The 23782-nt window shown below is 50.4% G+C and overlaps 1 protein-coding gene across 1 annotated transcript in view; it reads right to left on the bottom strand.

Moving 5' to 3' along the window:
* The window catches only part of Znf704 (zinc finger protein 704), a 131966-nt gene that overhangs the window by 33055 nt on the left and 75129 nt on the right, over positions 1–23782 (bottom strand). Inside the window, exons 2-3 of the mRNA XM_005392059.2 lie at positions 7566–7669; positions 2618–2856 (exon numbers count right to left, since the gene is read on the bottom strand). Of these exons, the coding sequence (XP_005392116.1) occupies positions 2618–2856; positions 7566–7669 (343 nt within the window). The remainder of the gene's footprint in view (positions 1–2617; positions 2857–7565; positions 7670–23782) is intronic.

Genomic DNA, 23782 nt, shown 5'->3' with positions numbered 1-23782 from the left:
ACCAAGTTTAATCTTCATGATTGTCCTGAGAGGTGCGGAACACCTGCTTCCCTGTTTTACAGAAGAAGAGGCTGATGATCCAAGAGGGGAGATCATCCTCTCCCTCCCCTCTCCTGTCTTCTCTCCCTTTCCGAGCTGGGGATTGAACCAGGACCTTCAAATTGTACTCCACCCCCAGCTCTTTTTGGTTCTGTTTTTCCTTTTTCATTTAAAAATTTTTACATAGGGTCTCACTAAGTTGCTAAGTGCCCAGGCTGACCTCAAACTTGCAACCCTGCTGCCTCAGTTTCCCAGAGTGCTGCAATTACAGGTGTCCACCACTACAACATGATCTTCTTAAGTCCTGAGGGTAGCAGACCTGAGTTTAGAATGTGGATTTTTAAATTTCTGATCAGGGCACCTTACTTTATCATGTATTGTATTATATCCCTAGAACACAGGGCTTCCAAACCTTCTGACGATAAGCCTCCATAAGAAACACAATTTGCATGGAATGCACTTTGACATAAATATAGAACGGAAATGCAAATATCAAGAGACAATACTTACCCTTAAGGGCAGTGCATTCTATTCTGTCCAACTAATTAAATAGTGCTGTTCATTAAATTGATTCACAGCCCAAAAGTGGATTAAGATTTGCAGTTTAGAGGAACACGATCTAGAAAGGTCTCAATATGACATGCCACCATTACAATTAACCTGGTTTCAGATGGGTGCCACGCATCTAAGAGAATGGATATGAAAGGAACATGAACTCAGAAAGTTCCACCAGCTAGAAAATATTCTCTAGTGCAGGCAAACTAACGCTTGCAAATCTTTTAAGGCATGATTTTAAATCTCTGAAGTAACTACATTAAGTTACCGTGTTCTACCCGATCTTGGAGACAACATGTATCCATTACAATTATGATTCTTCTTTCTACACCAATCTCTACCACCCCAATTTCATCACTTAAGGAAAGGGGCTATTCCTTGTTCTCAGGGCATTACCCATTTTGCCTGGTAGGTGATCAGTAAGGATTGGCTTACTAGACATATATAAAAATGAACAGCAGCAGTCCTACTTTTTTCTTATTGCCATTATTCAACATACTTTTAAGTTCAAAGAACCAACTTAATGGTTGGTTCAAAGACAACGTGCATAAGATCTGTGCGATACGGATCAGTGGCTGTGTGCCTCACCCGACTGCTGCCCCCTGGGGAAATGCAAGTCGTGAAGAGGCGGCTACCTGAGGTCACTTGTAGGAAGCTTTTTTCCTTTTCCTTTGGTAACTTATTCCCTCACTTTCTGAATCCTGAAGACCTTCAGTATGAGCCTGACCAACGCGACCTAACTGCAATGCAAAGCTATGCGCTTTGGCTCCACGGCCCCGAGTCATGCCACGCGTCAGGGACCCCACCTCGGAAGCACTGGTGCTTCGCCATGCGGCGTGGCCGCCCACACTGCCAGGCCGGCTGGGGAGAGCCAGGACTACCCACTCACACCACACGAGAGAAAGCCGGGCAGCCGGAAGCAGCGGACAAGCCTCCAGGCCCAGGTGCCGGCCTGCTGCAGGCACACACCCACGTGGGGCCAGCGTCCTTCCTGACCGGTCAGGCAGGTCCAGGCAGGTCCAGGCAGGCACACACCCAAGGGGGCCGGTGTCCTTCCTGACTGATCAGGCAGGTCCAGGGGCCCCGGGGCCCACAGGACATCAGAGCAACGCCAGCCCTGCCTGACGGACTGACTGGTGGGAAACAGCAGCTTGTCAGCTGCCTTTGGGACGCGGCACTAACACCATTTTCTCCAGGCAGAAACAGACTGGCTGTTGTTGACACATATGTACCCAAGGACGCCGTGCCCCCTCCACGGCTGCCCACCTGAGCGACGCTCAGGGAGGCAGAGGGGAGAGGCTGGCCCAGCGCCGTGCCCGTCTTCCTCTCTGAAGCAAACCAGGGGAGGAGAAGGGTTGCCCTGCAGCCCGCACGGCTTTGCTGTGGGTTTGGGTGAGCAGCCATGAATGGCAGTGCTTCCGATACAAAACTTAGAAGCCAATGTATGATCTAGTTTCATATTTGCGCGATGATTTAAAACGCCAATTCTCCTCTAGATTTAGTGGTAGTTTTGTTTTATGACAGGAGATAGAAATCTCTTCACAAAGTGCAAGGGAGGATAATAAAGTACCTGAAGAAAATGAAAACTTGAGCTTCAGGTTCAGGAAAATCTGGGCGGGCGGGGCCGGTTAAAGGCAGGGCACACTTCCCACACAGAACCGCTGTGGGGACTAAGTACGGTGTAATCAGGGAATTTTAAAGTCGACCAATTCAGTCTTCTCTGCAGTGTCTGATTTTCTGTAGGTAAGCATGCACGTGTGTTTATGCGCGCTGTCACGTGTACCTCCCAGCGGTATAAGGACGAGGCGCACAGTGTCCCTCCCAGCAGCGGTGCAGAGCTGGCAGGAAGGAGACAAGGGCGCTGCGCTGAGGGTCACCAGGGCAGGTCTGCCGGGAAGGCCTCGGGCGTCTGGGACCGCGGACGGACGTGTGCGGGGCTGGCGCTGGCACGCGCCCATATTTTCACTGTGCTGTGCCTCTAACCAGATGGCTCCTGCTGCCCGCCCCGTCGGGCCGCACTCACCTTGCGCTTCCGCGGGATGGGCTCGTCGAAGAGCAGGCTGCCCGCGTCCGCCTCGTCGATGCCGTCGTCCGGCGGCGGCTGCGCGGGGCTGCGGAGCGGCTTGAAGCTGTCGGCCGACAGCGGCGGCGACGGCGTGGACGGGTTGGACTGGTCGCTGGGCGCGCTCCAGCTCCAGTAGCCGCTGCTGCTCGAGCTGGACGGCACGCAGCCCGCCTCCTTCCAGGACCCGCTGAGGCTGTCTGTGGGACAGAAGCGTCAGCTGCGTGGCCTGCCTCCCGCCGGCCCTGCCCGGCCCTGACGGCTAAGGCTGCTCTGCCCATCTGTCTAAGGCCACTCTGCCCGTCTAAGGCCGCTCTGCCCATCTAAGGCCGCTCTGACGTCTAAGGCCGCTCTGACGACTAAGGCCGCTCTGACGTCTAAGGCCGCTCTGACGTCTAAGGCCGCTCTGACTGTCTGTCTACGGCCACTCTGCCCACCTAAGGCCGCTCTGAGGTCTAAGGCCGCTCTGACGTCTAAGGCCACTCTGCCCGCCTAAGGCCGCTCTGACGTCTAAGGCCGCTCTGACGACTAAGGCCGCTCTGACGACTAAGGCCGCTCTGACGTCTAAGGCCGCTCTGACTGTCTGTCTACGGCTGCTCTGACGTCTAAGGCCACTCTGAAGTCTAAGGCCGCTCTGACAACTAAGGCCGCTCTGACGTCTAAGGCCGCTCTGACGTCTAAGGCTGCTCTGACCGTCTAAGGCCGCTCTGACGTCTAAGGCCGCTCTGACCGTCTAAGGCCGCTCTGCCCGCGCTCCCGGGCGAAGATGCGGCCCCAGCCCTGGCCACCTCTCGCTCAGGCGGCGAGCGCCGCTTTCCCGGCTGCAGGGCCTCCGAGCGGATGCCCCTGTGTGCACCCTGCTCCCCAGCGACTTGGTCCCCGAGTGTCGTCCCTCCCAAGCCCAGCCTCAGCTTTTCAGAAGAGGAGCCACTTGCAGCAGTGGACTTTTGGGGTATGTGCATAAGAAGCTAGGGTTCACGACCCTAAGAGAAATGCCACTTTCCGGACAGTTATCTAAAGCCACTTTCCGAGCTGCTTATATCAACTATGCACCCCAACCTGTGAGTGTTTCTCAGCTGGCACGCTCCTTCCCACACGGCCACCTCCTCCAGAGCAAGGGCGACCGCCCACCCTGCCACCCACAGGACCCGAGGCGCAGGAGGGTGAACGTCCTGCGGGCTCTCGTAAGTGGCCTGCGGAGTCCCCGGCCCTCACCCCAGTGCATGGGGAGCCTGTGATGCGTCCTCTATTCGCTCTGGCAAAGCTGGGATCACTTAGGAATTTATTGCCAATAATTACTGCCAAGATTGGTTTACCTTTGTGCTTGTGATAGAAAACACGATGGGAAATGTTTGCGAATGCGGAGGGACTTTTGCCCAGCTAGAATGTCTGCGGGGGAGGGGAGTATCTTTTAATTACTGAAGATTCGCTGTATCTTTCAAGATGCCCACATTTAATTAGCATTTGTGTAAATTCGACTTTCCTTCTGGATAATTTCTCGTCCATATTTATGTGCATTTGGGATATATTAAAACAGAATTCTAACTACAAGGAAGAAAAAAAAGTCCCAAAATGCCTCATTAAAAAAATACTATCAATGTCTGTGTAATTAATAATGAAGTGGAGACGAGCATTGGTGGGGAAATTTTCTAACCACCTTCCCTAATTACAGGCTTCCAGCACACTCCTCAACTACGCAAAACAAAAGTTTAAAGGTGTGAGGTGTTAAACCGAATCAGGAGACCATCTCCTCACAGCAAGGCCCTGTCAGAACCAAGCGGCTATTTATGCACACCTTACCCGCATCAACAGAGCCAGATCAGCGGCCGCTCCCCCGCCCAGAGGAGTACAGCCGCCTCTGAGAAACAAGAGATCACCCTCCAGTACCACAGGACCTCCAGGGAGGCCTTACAGATGGCCGGAAGGCAGGGGAGCTGCTCCCTCGTGTGAACACCGCACGGGGCGGCCCGGGAGGCTTACAGACAAACCTCCGCATGCGGCCGTGCAGTCATGCCAAATGTGTGCTGCTACACGGGTGATCACTTCGTACGGGGGAAATGAATTTACCCTGTTGACCGCATTATTACAGTGCGGTTACCTCACTTCACAGCAATGTTAAAAGTGAGTTTGCGTAGCAATTTGTGGATGATATTTTCCAGAACACTATTTAATCTGAAGGACAAAGTGATATAGAAATGGATTTTTCAGAAAAAAGTTACGACTGACTTGTAGCAGTTTTAGGGTGCAGTGCCTGGGGCTGGAGATTTAGCTCAGTGGCACAGTGCTTGCCTGGTAAGCGCAAGGTCATGAGTTTGATTCCTGGTACCGGAGAAAAACCAAAAAAACCAAAAAATTAAAATAAAATAAAATAAAATAAAATAGGGTGCAGCATCTGCCCATCTTATGCAGGTGGTCGCCAAGCTCGCAGACAGGTGCCGCGGGGCCTGCCCTCTGCGGACCCACCTCCTGACGGCTTAACACTTGTCAGGCACAGAGAGGGATGTACAGTCATTCTGGAGAACAAATTTTACTTCTAAAAATGTGAATGCTTCACTGTCATATACTGATTTCTCTATTTAAAAATTTGCTTCCTGTTGCACTAAATGAAGCATCAGACAATTTGGGGTTATTCGTTGAGTAGTTTTTTAAACCACAAATAAACACTGAATAACTCTATTACTATGCTAACAAAAGTTTGTGTTGAAAGTTTTATTTTAATTCTAACCTTTAATACAAAGGAACATTAGAATGGTTTTCAATTAAAAAAGAAATAATCCAGTGGTAAAAATAAGGATTAACTTAACTTAAAATGTATCTTTTTTCCCCTCCAACACATTCACCTTTTTCCTAGACTATGTTTTGGCTTTACTGTACCCCTGTTAGCGGTGCTGCCAAGCTGAGAAAGGTAGAGCGGGGCACCCCCTGGCCAAGCGGTTGGCAGAAGAGAGGTTGGGCACTGCACAGGGGCCGCTGCCTCACTGCAAGGAAGCTGACCGGCTCCAGGCTGGGGGAGGGGCAGAGGAGCGGTGCCCCGGGGGGCATCACCGACTCTGGCTTCCGCTCCCAGCATCTTGACCGTTCTTTCCACTTCTGATGGGGTTGGAGCAGGTTTGGACGAGGACTCACTGGATATTGCGCCCATTTATTCTAATACTTCATACTTTCATCCGAACTGAGTGTGAACACAGCTCAGCTGAGCATGATTGACTATTCTGGTGTCAGAGAAAAGGTTTCCATTTCTGGTAACTCTCACGCAGCACCCCAACATTCACCAGTATATCCATCTCTCTGCCCCTGTTCTGCAGTACGGGAACTTATCCTTGACATGCCCTGTCCTCCTTCACCCTCTCTGTCCATCAGTGAACGCTGGTGCTTCTGCCATCTTCCTCTTTCTCTCTGTACCTGCATAGCCCCACAGTGACCATCAGGGTTCAGGCCACCCATGCAGTTCTGGTTGGTTCTGCCTGTGCTCCTGATACTGCGCTAACCTCTGCTACCTGATCAATGGCTCCCACAGTCTCAGAACGAAGTCCGACTGCCAGCCAGGAATACACGGCCCATCACGGTAAAGCACCGGCTTTATCTCTCTCCATCATCTCCCACCGCCTGCTCTCCTGATCTATCACTGTGAATTACATGAAGCAGTGTTGTATCGCAATGGCGAGGGCAGATATGGAATCAGAAATATCCGGCCTGGAACTTCAGCTCTGCCACTTATAAACAATTAACCCCCGATGCACCTCAGTTTAATCATCTGCATGTGGTGATGACGTCTTACCAAGCTGTCGGGGGAATTACTTAAGATAAAGTAAGCACAGTACTTGACAAACAGCAAGTGCTCAGCAAGCGCTCAGCAAGCGCTAGTTAGTAACATGACCATGGCTGGGGTCTTTCTCCCAAACAGAACGCTATGGTTTAGATCTAGAATGTCCTCCAGAGGCCGTGGTGTGCAGGCGTGACGCTTCTGGACAGTGCGCAGACCCCGGGGGTGCTGCACTCGGCAGAGGATGGATCCACACACAAGCGCAGAGCTAACTGCCGCTAGCAGGTGGGGCCTGGCTGGAGGTGGGCTGCTGGGGGAGTGACCAGAGGGGCGCACCTCCCTCCGCACCCGCTTCCCTCTCTGCTTCCTGGCCACCATGACAGGAGCAGCCTTCCTCCCCGAGCCTTCACCACGCCTTCCTGCCTTAGGCCGGCGGCTGTGCACCACGAATGTGAGCCCCGGTGACCTCCCCGCCTCCAAGCTGGGGGTGTCAGGCACTGTGTCTCAGGCTGCGGGTGACTACGACACAGACCGCGTACTCCCTGGGTTATGGACCTTGTTTTCCAGTGTTGCCTTCAAGTCATCTAGCTGGTACCTGATAAATATACGTATGAAGCTAATGAGTGGACTAAATAATACTTCTGCTTGATTAAGGAGTCTGAGCTAATGCTTCTTTTTGGTACTGGAAATTGAACTCAGGACCTTGTGCTTGCCAGGCAGGTGCTGTGCCGCTGAGCTATATCTCCGGCAGTGGGCTAATTCTTTTTAAAGTTTTAGTCTTTCATGAGTTCTTTGATCTAACTACCTCTCCAGACAAACAGTAAAAATGCTAGGGAAAATAACTTCATCGGCTCAGTCTCCATTTACTAGGGAAAAGGAGCACCAATGCTGCAAAGATGGTTTGGAAGGACAGAGAACAACTGACAGAACTCAGCGGATGTGAACTGAATGGACAGGCAGAGGGGACGCAGGGGGTGCCCTGGAGAGATCTGGAGGAGGCCGATGGCCTCGGTGTCTCCATTTCTTCCACACTTCCCCCGGCTTCAAGGTCAACTGCTAGGGTGGCAGGAACGAGGCTCCTCAAACCCAGGCAGAGGCTGTGCTCTTGGTGTCAGGGCCCGTCCCACACCCAGCCCCTGCATTTACCATGTGGCCGCACGGGAGGGCTTCGAACCAGCGGGCTGGTCGACAAGCTGGTTAGTACCATTGCCGCGGTCACCTTGTCCATGTCTAACTCCTCCGGAGATTTTCTGTAAAAGAGGAAGCAGCACTGTTACTCATGCTCACTGAATCCTTTCTCCCTCGGGCCAGGTAAGGTTCCCTGCGCCACACCCATCTTCTTTGAGACGCACCCCGTCGGGATCTCACGTTCTGAGGCTGTGCAGATCAGGAACCTGGAGTGCTGAGGGTAAGCTGGTCCGCCAAAGCCACACATATCAGGAAAAGGGTTCTCTCGTTCACTGCTCGCTTAACCACTACTGCGTGTGTTAACGGGAAAGACTCTGTCCTGGGCACAGGGGACTCGTGCTAAAACGCAGATGAGGCTTGTGACGAAGGCCCTAAACGGGCGGACATGCCGCGGCTGTGGGCGGGCTGCGCCGCAGGGGGCGGGAAGTGTCTTTCTGAGGAGGTGATGGGTGAACGTGAGGGCAGGAGAGCTGGTCCGCAGGGTGGGAAGTGCACGCTGCCAGCAGCAGCCGCCCACACAGAGGGAGGGCAGCGGGAACGTGTGCGCGATTCCTGAGGAGGGAATGACGCGAAAAAGAGGGGCGCAGGGCTGGACATATGGGGTGGCCGGGGAAGGCGTTTCCATTTTATTCTACGTGGAATGGAAAGTAACCGAAGGCTGTCAGCCGGCCTAGTGACGGAGTACGACAGACCTTTATAACACAGTACCTGACTGCCATCCGGAGAACGGCTCTTAGGGAAAGCAGAAGGGCAAAGGGCAGCCAGTCAGGAGATAACTGCTTGGAGTTCGGGAAACAGAGCAGGGCAGGGCAGTGGGAAGGGACTCGGAAGGACTGGCAGACGCAGTGCGTGGGGAGGTGAGTGAGAAGCAGAGACTCAGACGGCTCACGGTGTCCTGGGCTTTAGCGATGGCTGAGCCATTTACCGAGACCAGAGAGACTACAGGTAAGTGTTAGTACGGGTGTTTAAACTCCAGCCTTGCTTTTGTGTTTTCTTTTCTGCACCTTACTGGACAGAGCACGCCACAGGAAGAGTTACCAGCCCGCTAAAGTGAAAGCCACAGAAGTCCCTCGTCGCAGTGAAGAGGGTGACGGCTCATCCATTTTAGCCAGGTAACCCTGAAGGAGGAAGGTCCGTAAGATCACGATCATGGTGGCTGAAATCAGCTTGGCTAAACTTGTTTCCATTAACAAGCTAAATCTGAGAGGCAAAAATTTATGCAGTACGCTGATATCAAGTAAATCGTACCACGTCCTGAGAGACGACGTTTTCCAACCAGGGAAAAGCTGAAGCGCAACAGAGGGTTAGTAACCCACGTGCACAACGAGTGGTCCCTGCGACAGTGTGGCTTGCACTCACAGGGGCGCTCTATGATTTGCAAAATCAATGAACTCTTAAAGTCAGCAACTTCACAGTACTGCTTTGTCACACAGTGGGGGAAAGAGATTGTTAAACTGGGAAAAAAATGTAATGAAAGGGTTCCCAATTTGGGGAGGTTAGTGAATTTCATCATAAAGCTACGAAGAATTACTACAGCTGGGCTCTCCAGTGTCCACCAGGTTCCAAGTTACTCAGCAAAGGCTGCTCTTTCCATCCCAGACGCCGAAGGACCGAAACCCTTGACATTTTCCTCTATAATTCTTCTCAAATCTCCTTACGCTATTTCGTAGCAGACTGCTCCATCAAAAGACAAATTACTTATTTCAGAGACAGGCAATTAGACATACGCCTGAGACTGCACAACGAAATTCTCTCCGTGGAGGTTCTTAAGACAGTTTCACACACAACCCTGCTCGTCCACTCAGGACACCACCTGACGATGCTGCAGTAGTCGCCCTTTACAAAAGCCCCGGATGTGGGAGTAGCGGTGACGCTAGCTTCCTCAGAGCCAAAACCTCTTAGAACAGCACCAAGGAAAGGATGCAAAGCGCCTCAAGGCAATTCTGGATGCTTTCCTGCCTCAGTTTCCCCACAGTCCTGATCACAGAGGGAAGGCTAAGCTGGGGGCCTGGACGGGAGGGGCTCACCAAACAGACACTGTCTGGGCCCCAAGGCTCCTGCGGTGTGGATCGCATGTGGGCTGCCCTGCTGTCCCTTCTCGCAAACCAAATCACAGGAACTGCCGACTTCTTTTTCCAACTATCGGTTTTCTTTTTCTCTAACTGACCAGAGGCTTATGGACCGGCCTAAGAGGCCCATGCGGCTGGCCCGGGGAAATGGCCGGACTCACAGGGAGCAGTCCCCTGCACCCTCCTCTGACGCCCAAGGGGACTTTCCCTTGCTCTGTAGGGACCTTTCCCCCACTCCTTTATTTGCCTTGTATCTTTTTTTGCTTTCTTTCTCCACAACTAAGATGAATGTCTTATTTTAGAGCTCCAACTGATAATTCAAAAGTTGGTTTATGTGTTTCTTAAAAAATATGAAGATCAACAGAGAATGCATCATTATAAAATATGCATTTATTTTGCATTGCCAAATCTACCACTGCATTTCTAAATTACTACTGAGTATCGTGACACAGATTTTCAATGAAGAACGAGAGAAGAATAAACGTTAGCATAATCAGCGTGTTTCTGTATCTGGATTAAGTTTCCCATTGGTATTGGAGGTCAACAACGACATCAGAGGAATGCATGGCTAACGACCCAGTTAACCTACATTTCGCAGGGAGTATTTTAATCATACTGCATGAAATGATACAGATGATAGCGCCCTGTGCTGAGCTGTGTTTTTGTTTTTATCTCCGTTTAATTTCTTCTGGTACAGTACTATCTAATTACTGATTAATTGGTGCTGCAAATTCAAATCCTTATAATTAAACACGAAGAGATGAATGTACAAAGTAGCATTTGTTACACATTGAGGAAACTGCCGCACAGGCCTTCTGGTAGACTTGGAATTGCTGAAGACAAAAGGCACCGGGGTAGCGCTAAATCTTCTCTGCTACATGGAACTGAAGGTGAATTTGCTACTGAAGCCGTATCAATCACATGTGTACTAAAGGCTGGGACCTCCCCAATTAACCTTTTCTCCAGGCTTACCTGAGTATTACAATCTAATAATATGTGGAATTATTTTTAAAATAACAGTCATAGTCAGCCAAGTGTGGTGTACATAGCTATAATCCCAGCACTTTGAGAGGCTGAGGCAGGAGCATCACAACTTCAAATACAGCCTAGAAAATTTAGCCGGACTGTCTCAAAATAAAATAGAATTTTAAAAAAGGGCCCTCAGTTGGGAAGCCCTGGGTTCAATCCCCACTACCACACACTCACACACACAAAGTAACATTGGCACTCTCTATGCCATTTGCCCTTCAGCTTGACCTGCTTCCCGTGGCTGGACAGGCTGTGAGGAGGGGGAAGCGCGTCCGGGAAGGGCAGAGGCCAGCGCTTGGCCTGCTGGGAGACCCCGCCGAAGTCCTGTGTGGAGGCGGAGCAGGATGGGGATGAGGGCAGAGCCGGGGCACGGGGCACCGGCTGTGTGCGCGGGGCTGAGGGGCTTTCGTGCCATTTTGTGGTTCTAGAGACTCCACCCAGGGCCTGGTGCACGCTGGGCAAGTGCACCGCCGCTGAGATGCCCCCCAGACCGCGTTCCTGCGAGCAGAGCGAAGCCGGGCAGGGGACTCACACGACCATGGCTCAGAGGATCAATCCGCATCTTAGAAACGCGTCAGAAAGGAACGTGTCAGAGGGGGAAGAAGCCAAAGGCAGGCGATTAAAAGCTGATTAAAGTCTTAACTCAAGCTCCAAGCACGAGACCAAAGGGGACCAGCGCATTCTGCCTGGTACGGCTCTGCCTGCGTTTCTGCGCGGCCGCGGCCGCAGCGGGTGAGGGGAGGCGCTGCTGCGGAACCTGCACACGCACGTGGCTCGGACTCAGTCCGCGCGGCCGCCCGCGTGACCCTGGCGAACTCCTTCAATCTCTGCGTCTCAAAGCTCTGTCTCCTCCCCCGTACAAAAAAACTGGAGTTCCGTGTGCTGAGAGGCTTCAGTGAGAACATGTACGTGCACCCCAGCACGAGCCCCACCACAGCCCGGGTCCACCTCCAATTCATGAATGCACCTGTAGCACCCCCAGGAAAGGGCAAGCGTAAGAGCTCGCTCACTCTTCTTACTCAGCACCGGCGCTAGCAGTTCTTGCTTGCTTTCGGGAGTGGTGGCAACAGTCGCTATTTCTCATAAAAGCAAATAATAACTTGGTAGGTTCCTCTGAAGAGCGGCAACCGCACACGGAGGAGGAGGCGTCCCCGCTAGGGCTTCGTGCTGCTGCTGCAGCAGAGCGCAGCTCCGCACCGCGAGTCTCGGCTGAACTACCCACACCCAGCCTCGCCTACAGCACCCGTGTGGACTTGTGCCTAAGCGCTTATGCTTCCAGTACTCTCTTGGAGCATGTGCTATGTGCTAGAAGCTGCCCTACATGTCAGAATTACAGTCCCCCTAGCCGGGCGTGGTGGCGCACACCTGTAATCCCAGCACTCGGGAGGCTGAGGCAGGATTGTTGTGAGTTTGAGACCAGCCTGAACTGCACAGGGAGACCTTGCCTCAAAAAGAAAAAAAGAATTACAGTCCCCATTAAAAAATAACAGTGACTGCCCTCCTGCGCTCCAGGCTGGTAGAGAACCGGACCTTACTCACACCCACACAAATAAATGTAAAGTTCAAATGCGACACATTGGGAGCAGCAGTGTGGGTGTAACGAGGACCCACCTGAGTGGCCAGGACGGACACACGCCCGGTGGCCGAAGGGCCGGGGCCGGCTGTGTTAGAAAGGGCAGAAGGAAGGCCATGGTGCGCAGTACTCCTGGGAAGGGACAGCCCCGGCGGGTCTTCACGCTGGTCTTCAAGGCTCTGGGAGGCAGTGAAGCGTCCCCAGCAGCGTGGGCTGGGGAGGGGCTGGGGGCGGCTCGGGGACACCATCAGATTTACTTCTCAACAAGCTCACTCTGGCTGCAGCGCGGAAAACGAGCTTCCTGGGCCTGACAACGGATCACTCCGAGGAACTGACTGCCTGGTGACTGCGTCAGCAGGCCGCTGGACGACGTCATCCGTGACAGGAAGAGGCCACAAGTGAAGTCCGCAGAGTGGCCGGGGGCAGAGCCGGCTGCAGGCCCAGGTCTCGTGCATGGGTGGGCAAGGCCCGCCTGGTCCTGAGCACTCCGCTGCGGCCTTGCTTACACGCTCAGCTACTGTTTGTGCCACAAGAAGCCTTTTCCTTTTTTGGGCCACTTCATGTTTGAATGCAGTCTGCTTTGGAGGACGCATACATAGTCTCCCCGCTCGCCCCACAAGCTAAGGGAGAGATGTATAGCTTTTTGGTCACCCCAGAGCACTGTAAGAGACATTTATCTGTAATTAAAGTGCTGTAGTAACAAATGGAAATAAAAATACCTTCCTTAAATTAGCACTAACCCAGTTCCTTAGCAACTACCGAAATCTGACATCTACACCAGGTTCAGTCACTTTTATAACTTGTAATCATCTTAAAGCAAGCAATAACATGTGAGAATAAAATCTCATCTACTAGAAAGGCTGTTGTACCTATCCTCAATCTTGGGACTTCAAGGAAAGCTTTAAGAGTTTAGAAAACTAGGTTTAGTAACTATTACATGTAGTTAAGCCCCAAAACTTCATTTTATTTCTACAGAACTTTGTAGGAAAAGCAGTAAATGTTAACTTGTCCAATTTAATTTCAGCAGTTGTTTCTCTCTTTTTTTTTTTTTTTGTTTTTTTGTCTTTTTGAGACAAGGTCTCGCTGTGTAGTTCAGGCTGGCCTTGAGCTCACTTTGTAGACCAGGCTGGTCTCGAACTCTCAATGATCCTCCTGCCTCAGCCTCTCGAGTGCTGGGATTACAGGCCTGTGCCACCACGCCCAGCAGTTGTTTCTCTTAAAATTACAGTGTAGATTATGCAAGTTGCAATAGAGTGTTCTGATGGAAAAATTAAGAGTAAATACATCCAAATATGTAAGACAGGAGAGGCCAGCTGAAACCACCTGTGATGAAGGATCATTTTTAAGAAAATTCTAATCTGTCATGGATCTACTTATAAAATACAGGAAAACAATAGACTGCAGCAGTTGCTGACAATTCTTAAATGACTGGGAAATGGCAGAGTTCCAAGGTGTGGCTCTAGGCGTGGATGGTGGAGAAGGAACAAAGGTGAAGGTCTTGGCCACAAACAGTGGAGCAGGTATTGGCTGGTCACTGATCTCATTCGGGCCACTGGCAGGACTGAGGCGGAGAGGAAAGTGCGGACAGGTGGTCCAAGCTCTCAGCAACGGGGAAGTGACCAGCACGTCAGCAGAGTCGAGCAAAGGGTACGGCAGGGAGGAGGAGCCTCAGGGCTCTCTCGAGGCTTACGCAAGGGCTGAGGGTGTTGTTCGGTGGAGCAGCACTTGCCTTGCATGCACAAGGCCTTGGGTCACTCCCTAGCACTGGAAAAGCAAACATATAACCCAACAGCACCCCACCCTCAAACCCAATTCTGAGTGATGGACCGCGGGCTTATTAACAGCAGTGGGGACGCAGACACATGCCTTCTCGGGGAGCTCCTCTCTGCTCTCAGGATAAGAACCAAACCCTGTGCAGCAAGCGCCTCCCACCTCTGGCCCACTTCCTCACAAGGACTCTGCGCGGCGCACCTCTGACTTGTGCTGCTCCTGCACGGGGTGACGCACTTGCTTCCCCCCGTGCCTTTGCACAAGCCCTGCCCTCTGCTTAGAGCTGGCTTCCTCCTCTCGTGCACCTGACCTGCTTCCGCTCGCCCTCCATCCTCAGCTCAGCGCCTTGCTGGCGCTCCCTTCCACCCGCAGCGCCGCGCCGCACCGGGTCCCGGCTCCTGGTTCCGTCTCGCTTCAATCCCGGTAAAGACTGGGCTTCAGCCTTCGTCTCTCTGTTCCCAACATCGACAGCAAACCCTCGCGCAGGGCGAGCTCCTCTGGGAGGGTGTGGGGAAAGCAGCCGCAAGCAGCCCGACAGCAGCTTGAGGCGGCAAGAGAGGTGCAGACACGCCCGGAGGCGCCTCCGCTGTTCTCTCCTCACGCTCTCGTCTCGTTAGACCTGGTGGTTTATTCGTTTCTTCTTGCAGAAAACAATTCCTGAAATATTCAGCTGTTAAATAAATGGCTCATGTGCGTATTTTTGTGCTGGCCCTAAAAAATGCTGGTGTCTAGGCAAAATTGATCTTCTTCCAGGGTCTGTGATAACTCTTCTGCACTCACAAGGGCCCACGGATCCCTCAGTGAACTCGAGAATGTCAGCGAGGCCGTCATTACCTAGTAAGCTCCATGCCCTGAAAACGACTCTGAGTGGTTAGCGGGACTTCTTGATGCGAGCAGGCTGCACAGCACAGCCCAGGGAAGCACCGCGAGCGTCCCTCGGCGGCCTCTTCGCTTTGTAGGTCTGGCGCTTTTGATTGCCACCAACATGCCCTCCCGGGAGTCACAAGGCCGGTCGTAAGCCACGCGGTGCCCTTTCACACAAAGCCCTCCGTGCACACGTGAGTGCGCCTCTAGGGGCCGCCTGGGCATCGTGCAGTGGAAAGGCGGCCAGCGGCGACACGAAGACTTCCGAATCCCTTCTGAGGGCACTGTGTGCGCGTCTTTGTTTATGCGGGTTTGTGTCCCGTGTGCGGTCCGTGTGTTTATATCCGTGTTTCTGAGTCCCACATGTCTGTGTGTGCACGTGTCTTCATCTGTGCTTTTCTGTCCGCATGTTAGGGTTTCGTGCAGGTTTGCTTCTGTGTGCTTACCTGTGTGTGTGCCTGGGTCCTGTGGGTGTCTGTGCGTCTGTCTGTCTCTATGGACTCCTGCGTGCTCCGGCTTCTGCCCAGGGACAGCTAGCTTTCTGGGATGGCAAAGCCCCTGCTGGCTTCTCTCTGCCCCATTGCATGGGTGCCTGGCCCTCCGCACAGGCCAGTGCCAGGCGTCATACTGTCTCCAGGAAGCTTCTGTCTGGAACCTACTGTTCTGCTGGGGCACCAGGTCCCCTGCTAATGGGGACGAGGTACCCCGTGCCATCCCGAGGTCTGAAGGCTAACGAAGGCCTGATAAGTGTCAGTTAGCTCCAGAACAAAACTGTAATCAGAACCGCACCTCTCACCTTAACCGCCCGTGTCTACGTCGGGTCACTCCTGACGTGGCTGGGCTAACTGTGTCACCGCCCGGAGGCCTCCGTCCACTTAAGACCCACTACGGCAAAGACTGCCAGCAAGGCTGCATGGTGGCAACCGTTACTCCGGGAGGGCGGCTGGGAGAAAACAAATCTAATGTTCCCTGGTTTGCCAGTGCAAGAAAATAGAAGGTGACATTTTTCCTGGGACTTTTTAAAAACATAGGTTCAAACAACTGTATTTCTTATGCCTGCTGTTTCTTTTGCTTCCGACAGTAACTGCTGGTACCAGACTGAAGGGTGGGCTGGGAGTGACAGCGGCAGCCACTCTGCCTTTTTGTTTGTTTTTTAGAGACAGGTGCCAGGGCCTCCCCAACCCAGCCCCCCACAGGCTTCCCGGGGGCTGGCGGGAGAGGGGGGCTGCAGGCCCTGCTCCCCCTCAGCCCCTAATAAACTGTACTCTGCTGCAGCGGGGCACGGGGGACGTGCTCTGGGCTCACGGCCCCGCCTTTCAGAAGTGGCCACTCACACAGGGCAGGGAGTGGAAGACCGCAGCCAGGTGGGCTCCTCTGTTTGTGTGCTCTGGGCTGAGGGGATTTCATCATCTTTGCTTCTAGTTTTGGTCAGTTTCACCCTCAGCGGGTCTAGGGTCTGCCTGCAGACGCGAGTTCCTCTGGACACAGCCATGGCCTTTTTCATGCTATGAAGGTGGGACAGATTGCGGCTCAAATTCTACACTGGGCTTCAAAAAGTAAGCAGGGCAATTTTTAAAATGCATCTTTTTGCTACTCCCAGTTAATCTTTCTTTTGCATTCAGGATATCCGACACTTCATGTACATTATTTTACACGACCACTGCAGGTTGGCATTCCTGCTCCATTTACAAACGTGGAGACTCTGGTAACTTTCTGAGGTTGCTCGGCGGTGGCCCAGGCCTGTCTGGAGTCATCATACCATGCACAAATCCTGCCAACGTAACCATCTTCATAACCTTGTTTCTGATTTCACACGTATCTCCATGCTTGGTTTGTGTGCATTCAGTGCAATTCACTTTAGATTCCTTTTTCCTATTCCTTTTAAAATCATGTTTAATGAAAAGAATTCCTTTTATATAGTATGTGGATGAATTCACATTAATGAGAAGATAGTATATAAAAGTTTAAGTCGACAAGAATAGATTAAATTATAGACCTATTACTCATTTAAAGAGGAGTGTTTTACTTGCAAAAGGATTCTCTGTGGGTTTTCTTTAAACAGTATTCTTATAACATGCTTAACGTGTTTTGAATGATTAAATTTCAGTTCAACTCATACACTCAATTCTAATCCATACACTGATAACCTGCTTCATACTATGGGGTTGAGCTCTATAAAATCAATATGCAGTGACCTCTTTGTTTACAAAAATGACAATTTCAGCTTAATATTTGTGCAGCTTCAACTGTTCAGCCTTAATTTCACAAGCTAGAAGTGAACTAGTTTATCCTCATTTTAGATCAATTATTTTAATCAATGAGGCAGCGGGTGGTTCTCTTTTCCAAGGTGTGACCTGTGGACAATTTTATTGATGAGAATGTCCTATCAATAAAATTTAAGCAGCCCTTACTCAACAATGCCTACTGTGTGCAGAAAATTGTTTTAGGCAGAGCTCTCTGTCCCATATCTGTCAACGCTCTGCATGAGGCATCTGGAATGTTCAAATTCTCGGAAACGAAGTGTCTGTCTGTGCTGCCCTCTGGAGAACTGTCCTCCATGCACAACACCAGCTCTGCTTCCTGTGTTTTTTCATTTCTGTTTGAACCACATTTCCAACATGTGTTTACATCAATCCATACAGGTATGGTTGATCAATTTGGACCTTGGTAGGTATTTCACCCTTAGAAAACAGTAATTCTGTCATTCTCTAAACTTATTCATAATAGCACCACCTAATCCCTATGAAATCAAACCTTTTTGTGGTTCACCCAAAGGCTGAACAATTGTACATTTAGCTATATATACTCTGTGCTCAAGGAACATGAATTCCCCAAAGGAAAAAGCGGAAGAATCTGATACAGTCAGAAACACAATGCAAAGGTTACTGCTAGGCCTAACAGCAGATCAGTAACAGGGCTGGGTGGCCACTGGCCAGGCCGTATCCAGTTTCCTGTAACAAGAGGTGGATGAATACAAGTCAGCAATGCCAAGCAGGGCTTAGGCTAAAGCCAAGTACAGCCCACAACCCAGGGAAAGCGAAGCATCACAGCTACGCTTTCACATTTCTTCTGAAAACAATACACAAGGCTTATAGGCCTAGGATGCTGACATTAATATTTAATGTAAAAAAATCTCTAAAAAGGGCTGTATAGTGTCAGGCTATAAATAACAGTTTCTATCCATCCTGATAATTTTCACTCACTTAGGCTGTTACACTGGCACAGCAGCTGTTTGTAAGCGCTCTTACTGTAACAGTACGTTGATTAAACTGTCCTGGCTTGTCCAGTGCATCTCTCTCTCCCATGCGACCACCAAGTTTTAAATATTTCAAATGCAAACAGGCTTCTATTAGTCCACCGCTCAGCAGTTACCTGTCATCTTTCCTTTTACTGAAACATTAGGAAGGCTCATAAAATTGCCTTTCCACATACTTCAACCCATGAGCTTACAGTAAGGAATTAGCGAGCATACGGACTATTGAATCTGGATTTATTTGAAATATGATGGGAAAATTAGCCAACTAAAAATGATTATAAAAATACAGCAGGCTGGGGATGTAGCTCAATGGTAGAGTACTTGTCTAGCATAAATGAGGCACTGGGTTTGATCCTCAGCACTAGGAAAAAAAAGAGAAAAAGTATTTTAATAAGACACATCACAAGCTCCATTAACATTTCTTTCTTCTTTCGTATGCTTTTCTATGAAGCTCATCTGGCACAGACACAACTAAGCACCTGCTCTCCTCTGTAGGTGGGCAAGCCCTCTGAGAGTTTAAGGAAGAGTAACATGTCAGTTCCACTTCTCCAAGAAGCAGACACTAAGACGGGATCAACTCTGCAAGAGACTTTTGGGGAGGGGGGTGCCTGTGTGGGAGAGGAGGTGGGCGAGCCTGCAGTTCTTCCAAATGGGAGAAGACAGAGGGAAGAGCACCTAGGGAGGGGAGTGCTTCGGAGCTTCTCCAGGCAAGTCCCTGCTCGGGCTGACGGATGTCCTGAGCAGAGGCCGCGCGCCGGAAGGGTCCCAGTACTCCGCACTGTCCAGTCGCCCCGCCTTGCCAGGTCCTTGAGCGCTGCGCTGCAGGGGAAGCATGGCCTTGGTGCTGCCTTGCACCCCAAGAAGGAACAGCAGGAGGTCCCTGCTACTGTGTCCCCGCAGCAGCAGATTCTCCAAGAACTGAGCCATGCACTTCCACGGCCTTTGCTAGTTCTATTTCTTTTTGGTAATCAAGAAGTTTTAGTGCTATAACCTCGTAAGCTTCAAAGGAAACTCAAAAATTCCTAGGCGGGACATTGGCAGCAGCACCCCTGAGATACATCTGAGGACCAGTTTTCTTCCTGTGTGTTTTCTTGACTAGACCTGGGTTACACTTGCTGTCACGTGAAGAAGAAAGAGAAACAGATCTGGAATGACTAGATTGAGAATTGTATGAGGACTACAGTAGTATCTGCCTAAGAGTTACCTTTATCAGCTCCTTTGGGATTAAGTCCTACCGGGGTATAATGTGTCTTTTTACAGCACTGACCAAGTGCTGGCCGCTGTTCTAGCCTTCATGTTTATTAACTGCTAATCCTTTCAAGAATACCAGGCCTATAGTAGTATTGTGCTCATTTTTAAAGGTGAGAAAACTAAGCCACAAAAAGACAAAGTTAAGGGATAGAGCTTGGACTCCCACCCAGGCAGCTGGCCAGCATGGGGTGTGTGGGTGATGGGCTGAATATCTGTATCCCTTGTAGTTCACGTGTTAGTGCCCTACCCTCCAACATTAGTGTCTGGAGGCCGGGTGTTAGGGAGGTGATTCGGGTTAGATGAGGTTATGAGATTGGAGCCCCCACTCCGGAACCTGGGCTCTTGAAAGGGGAGGAAGAGACACTGGAGTTTCCCCCTTCCCATGAAGAGGATCCCCACCTGAAACCAAATCTGCTGGCACCTTGATCTTGGCATTCCAGCCTGTAGAACTGTGAGAAATAAATGGCTGCTGATCAAGCCACCCCTTCTGTGGTACTTCGTTATAGCAGCCTGAGCAAATGAAGACAGTGCTTTTATCTAGTGTGTTGGCGACAGGATGAGGCACGTGGGCAGGGGCAGCCACGCGAGCTGCCGTTTAGCAGAGGGTGCTAGTTCTCCCTGAGATCTATAGCACACAAGCTAGAAACCAGCGATCTATCTCCCCAGTGACGGGGCCAGCCTGGCAGAGGGAGGCAGAGGGTTCACATGGGTCAGCTCAGGGTAGATGTGACTCTGCAAGGCAGGCACTCAGAATCCTAGGCTGAAGCCGTGTGGGTGTGGGAAATGCTTTTGATCCCAACACTCTGAGAGGCTGAGGCAGGAGGACTGCAAGGTTGAGCCCAGCTTTGGCTATTTAGTGACTTAGCAAGACCCTATCTCAAAATAAAAAATAGGAAGGACTAAGGATATAGCTTAGTATGAAGGCCCCAAGATTCAATTCCCAATACAGGTACGATTTAAAAAAAAAAATCTCTGGCTAAGGCAAACAGATTTCCGTGACATCACCCCATAGCGGTTCCTACTGGGCTCTAGTGTGAAGAAAAGACAACTGGGATTGGCTGTGCAACTGCGTGTGCTGTGGCCTGTCAGTGACAGAGTAACAGACCGCGGTCACGGAGCAGCAGGTGGGCGGGACACCAACAGCAGTCTGACAGCAGTGATGGTTCTCCCAGCGGCAGTGCAGGGCAGTGAACGGTGGGGAACAGCAGCAATCTCAGGGATGCTGGGGCTAGTGATGTTTTTCTCCCTCACAGTAAGAATGGAGAAATCCACTGTAAATGGCAGGTCAGGTATAGACTCCATCAGGAAAGAAAAATGGGTGCGCGCATGTGTGTGTGTGTTCACACACATACACACAAGTTTTAGATATGATTTTAGTGTGCTGACAGAGTCCCTGAAATCAATCCACAGCCTCCATCAGGCTAGAGACTCACTGTTTTAAAGAAGCTTATGGGAGTAGCCAGGAGCTCAAAATACACCACCTGTCATTAAATGGCCCTGGGCTGAAGGCAGAGCGCAGCGCGGCTGCCTCACAAGAAAAGCTCTGAGGAAACAGCAGGAACTTCCCACCGCTGAGGCTCCACGCACTACGGCTCCTGCTGGTGAAAGAAAGACAACACGGCCACAGAGCACTCCGTGTTCCCATGTCTTCTGCAAAGGCAAACACGTCGGTTCGTCTCATAATTCTTCGAGATCAACGTGCACAGGGATAACGGAGAAGCGGCGAGGGTAACGGCCCAGCGTCCACCTTCCCTGCAGAGAGGAGCAGCGAGACCACAGTGCCCCAACCAGCTCGAACGGTGGCAAACTCTCCAGCCTTCGAAATGCCTTACGGGCTGCATTTTGTGGATTTTTAAAAAGATGGACCTGGCAAGCGTTCACAGGAATACAGCACCCGTTCAGGGCTGGAAGAACAAAGCGCTGGGACCGACGGCTCTTCTCGGGATAGAGACATGGCTGGGGCCCCGTGAGACGAACGCCTAGGCCCATTTCATAAGGGACCTGCACGATGCTACAGGAAAATCGGTGGATCTGCTGAGGACCTGAAATTCTTAGCTGTATAGATGGATCTCACAAAATATTTTAAAATTATTTTAAATGGGAAAAGAAACATCAGTGTGTTTTATTGCCAGAAAGAACAAAGCAATGAAAGAAAAGAAAACAGTATTGGACTTCTAGGAATATGAGATCTATGCGCTCATTTACAACCCAGAAGAGTTTCTTGGGGTTGAAAGATAGAACCCCCTGACAGGAAAGCTACACCTGAAGCTGTGGGTGCCTCCCTCTGCATCCTCAGCCTCTGCTCTTGCGATCCCACGAGAGCCTCTCTGCTGAGTGTTGAGGACATTTCCCTTTTCCTTACGCAGCATGACCTTCTACGCTGACAGGGGCAACTCCGATTCCTGTTCTGCAAAAATGCCAATCGGATGTGAGGGCCTGGACTGTTCTCTGGAAGCCTCTTCTGTTTAAAATGACGAAACATGACTAAATACCCCACATCCCCAAAGTTTTGCCTGAACATCTGAAATTTCCCACACTGGTTTCCCAGGGGTGACATAAGCTCTGATATGGGACGTGGGTCCGTCCCATACCTAGCACTGAATTCTGTGGTGCAGCCATGATGGGACCAGTGCATTAGGAAGGGAGATCTTCTATTTGGGGACTAACTTTTTTTAAAGATGAGATTAAGACAGTTTATATAGCATGAAATTCAAGCTTCTGTGAAGTGTACGATTTAGTGGTTTCTAGTATAAAGTCCTACAGCTATTGCTTTTCCAGAACATTTTTATCACCCCAGAAAGCAGCTTTGCGCTCATCAGCAGTCACTACCCATCCCCGCCGGCAGCCCCTTGTCTACTCTGTCTCTGGGTTTGGCTGTTTGGATATACTACATAAATGAACTCGTAACAGAGTGACGCGATGTTTTCGAGGTTTGTCCAGTTGTGCTATGTATCAGTATTTCATTTTTCTTACTGTCTAATACTCAAGTGTGTGTGACTAACACAGCATATTTTATGTTCACCAGCTGATGGATGTTTAGGTCATTTACACTTTTTTGGTATTATGAATACATTTATGAATACTTATGTGAGTTTTGGTATGGATACAAGTTTTCAGCTCCCTGGAATATATACTTAAAGAGTAGGACTGCATCATTTAGTAATTCTGTCTTTAACTTTTAGAGGAAATGCAAAATAGTTCTCCAAGGTGCCGCAGCAGTTTCACATTTGACCAGTGATACCTGAGGTCCCAATTCCTCTACTTCTTCTCCATCTTTCTGGTTGCAGCCAGCACAGTAAATACGAATCACTCCGATTCTCAGTCATGCTGGGCATCTTTAATGTGCTTGTTTTCTACTTTGGGAAATATTTATTCAAGTCCTTTATTTTTTTATTATTATTGGGTTGTGTTATGGTTTGTAACTCGATGTACCCCAAGATCTTCATGTATTCACAGGAAGGTGACTGGATTTTGGGGCGCATAGCTGACTTGCTGTTAGGAGGTGGGGCTGGGTCAGAAGAGGTGGTCACCGGGGTGTGGTCTGGCGAGATTCATCTCCCTCCCTTCCCCTCCCTCCTGCTCTCCGCTTCTTCCAAGAGGCCATGGCTGTTTACCTGGTCATCCCGCCTTGGGCCCGGCTGACTACAGACTGAAATGGGAACCAAAATAAAGCTCTCATTGCTTACATTGTGGGTGTCAGGTACTGTGTCTCTGCAATGAGAGACTAAGGCAGGCTGTGAGCGTTTTTGTAGATTCTGGGTATTAGACCTTCATACGATTTACAAACATTTTCTCACATTCTGTGGACTATCTGCACTTTCCTGATAGTGTCCTTTGCAGTGCTAACATTTTTAATTTGGGTGAAGTCTAATTTATCTTTTTTCTGTTGTCACTTCTACTGGTGTTATATATAAGAAACCCCTGACAAATCCAAGATCATGAATATGTTTTCTTCTGTTTTATAGTTTTATCTCTTATATTTGGGTATTTTAGGTCTTTGATCTATTTTGAGTTAATTTTTATATGTGGATGAGGTAGAGGTCTAACTTCATTCTTTTCCAAGTGGATATTCAATTATCTCAGCACTGTTTTTTCTTTTTTAAGTACTGGGGGTTCAATCCAGGGCCACTGCACTGAGCTACATCCTCAGCTATTTTTATTTTTTGAGAAAATAAATAGGATGCTCTCTGTGGGACAGCGGGGCCTGTGAGCAGAGACAGTCCATGCTCTGCACTTCCTCCATTGTCTTGGGAATGGCAGAGTCTCTGAGAGGAGTGTAAGGTCACACACCTTCGTCGAGTAGACTGACAGGAACCCCAAGACCTGAGACCAGGACAACAGCTGTGTCCCAGGTGCACGGGCA

This window comes from Chinchilla lanigera, unplaced genomic scaffold (genome assembly GCF_000276665.1).
Source record: "Chinchilla lanigera isolate Chin_1 unplaced genomic scaffold, ChiLan1.0 scaffold00043, whole genome shotgun sequence".
Taxonomy (NCBI): Eukaryota; Metazoa; Chordata; class Mammalia; order Rodentia; family Chinchillidae; genus Chinchilla; species Chinchilla lanigera.
This window is presented reverse-complemented; position numbering and strand designations above follow the sequence as displayed.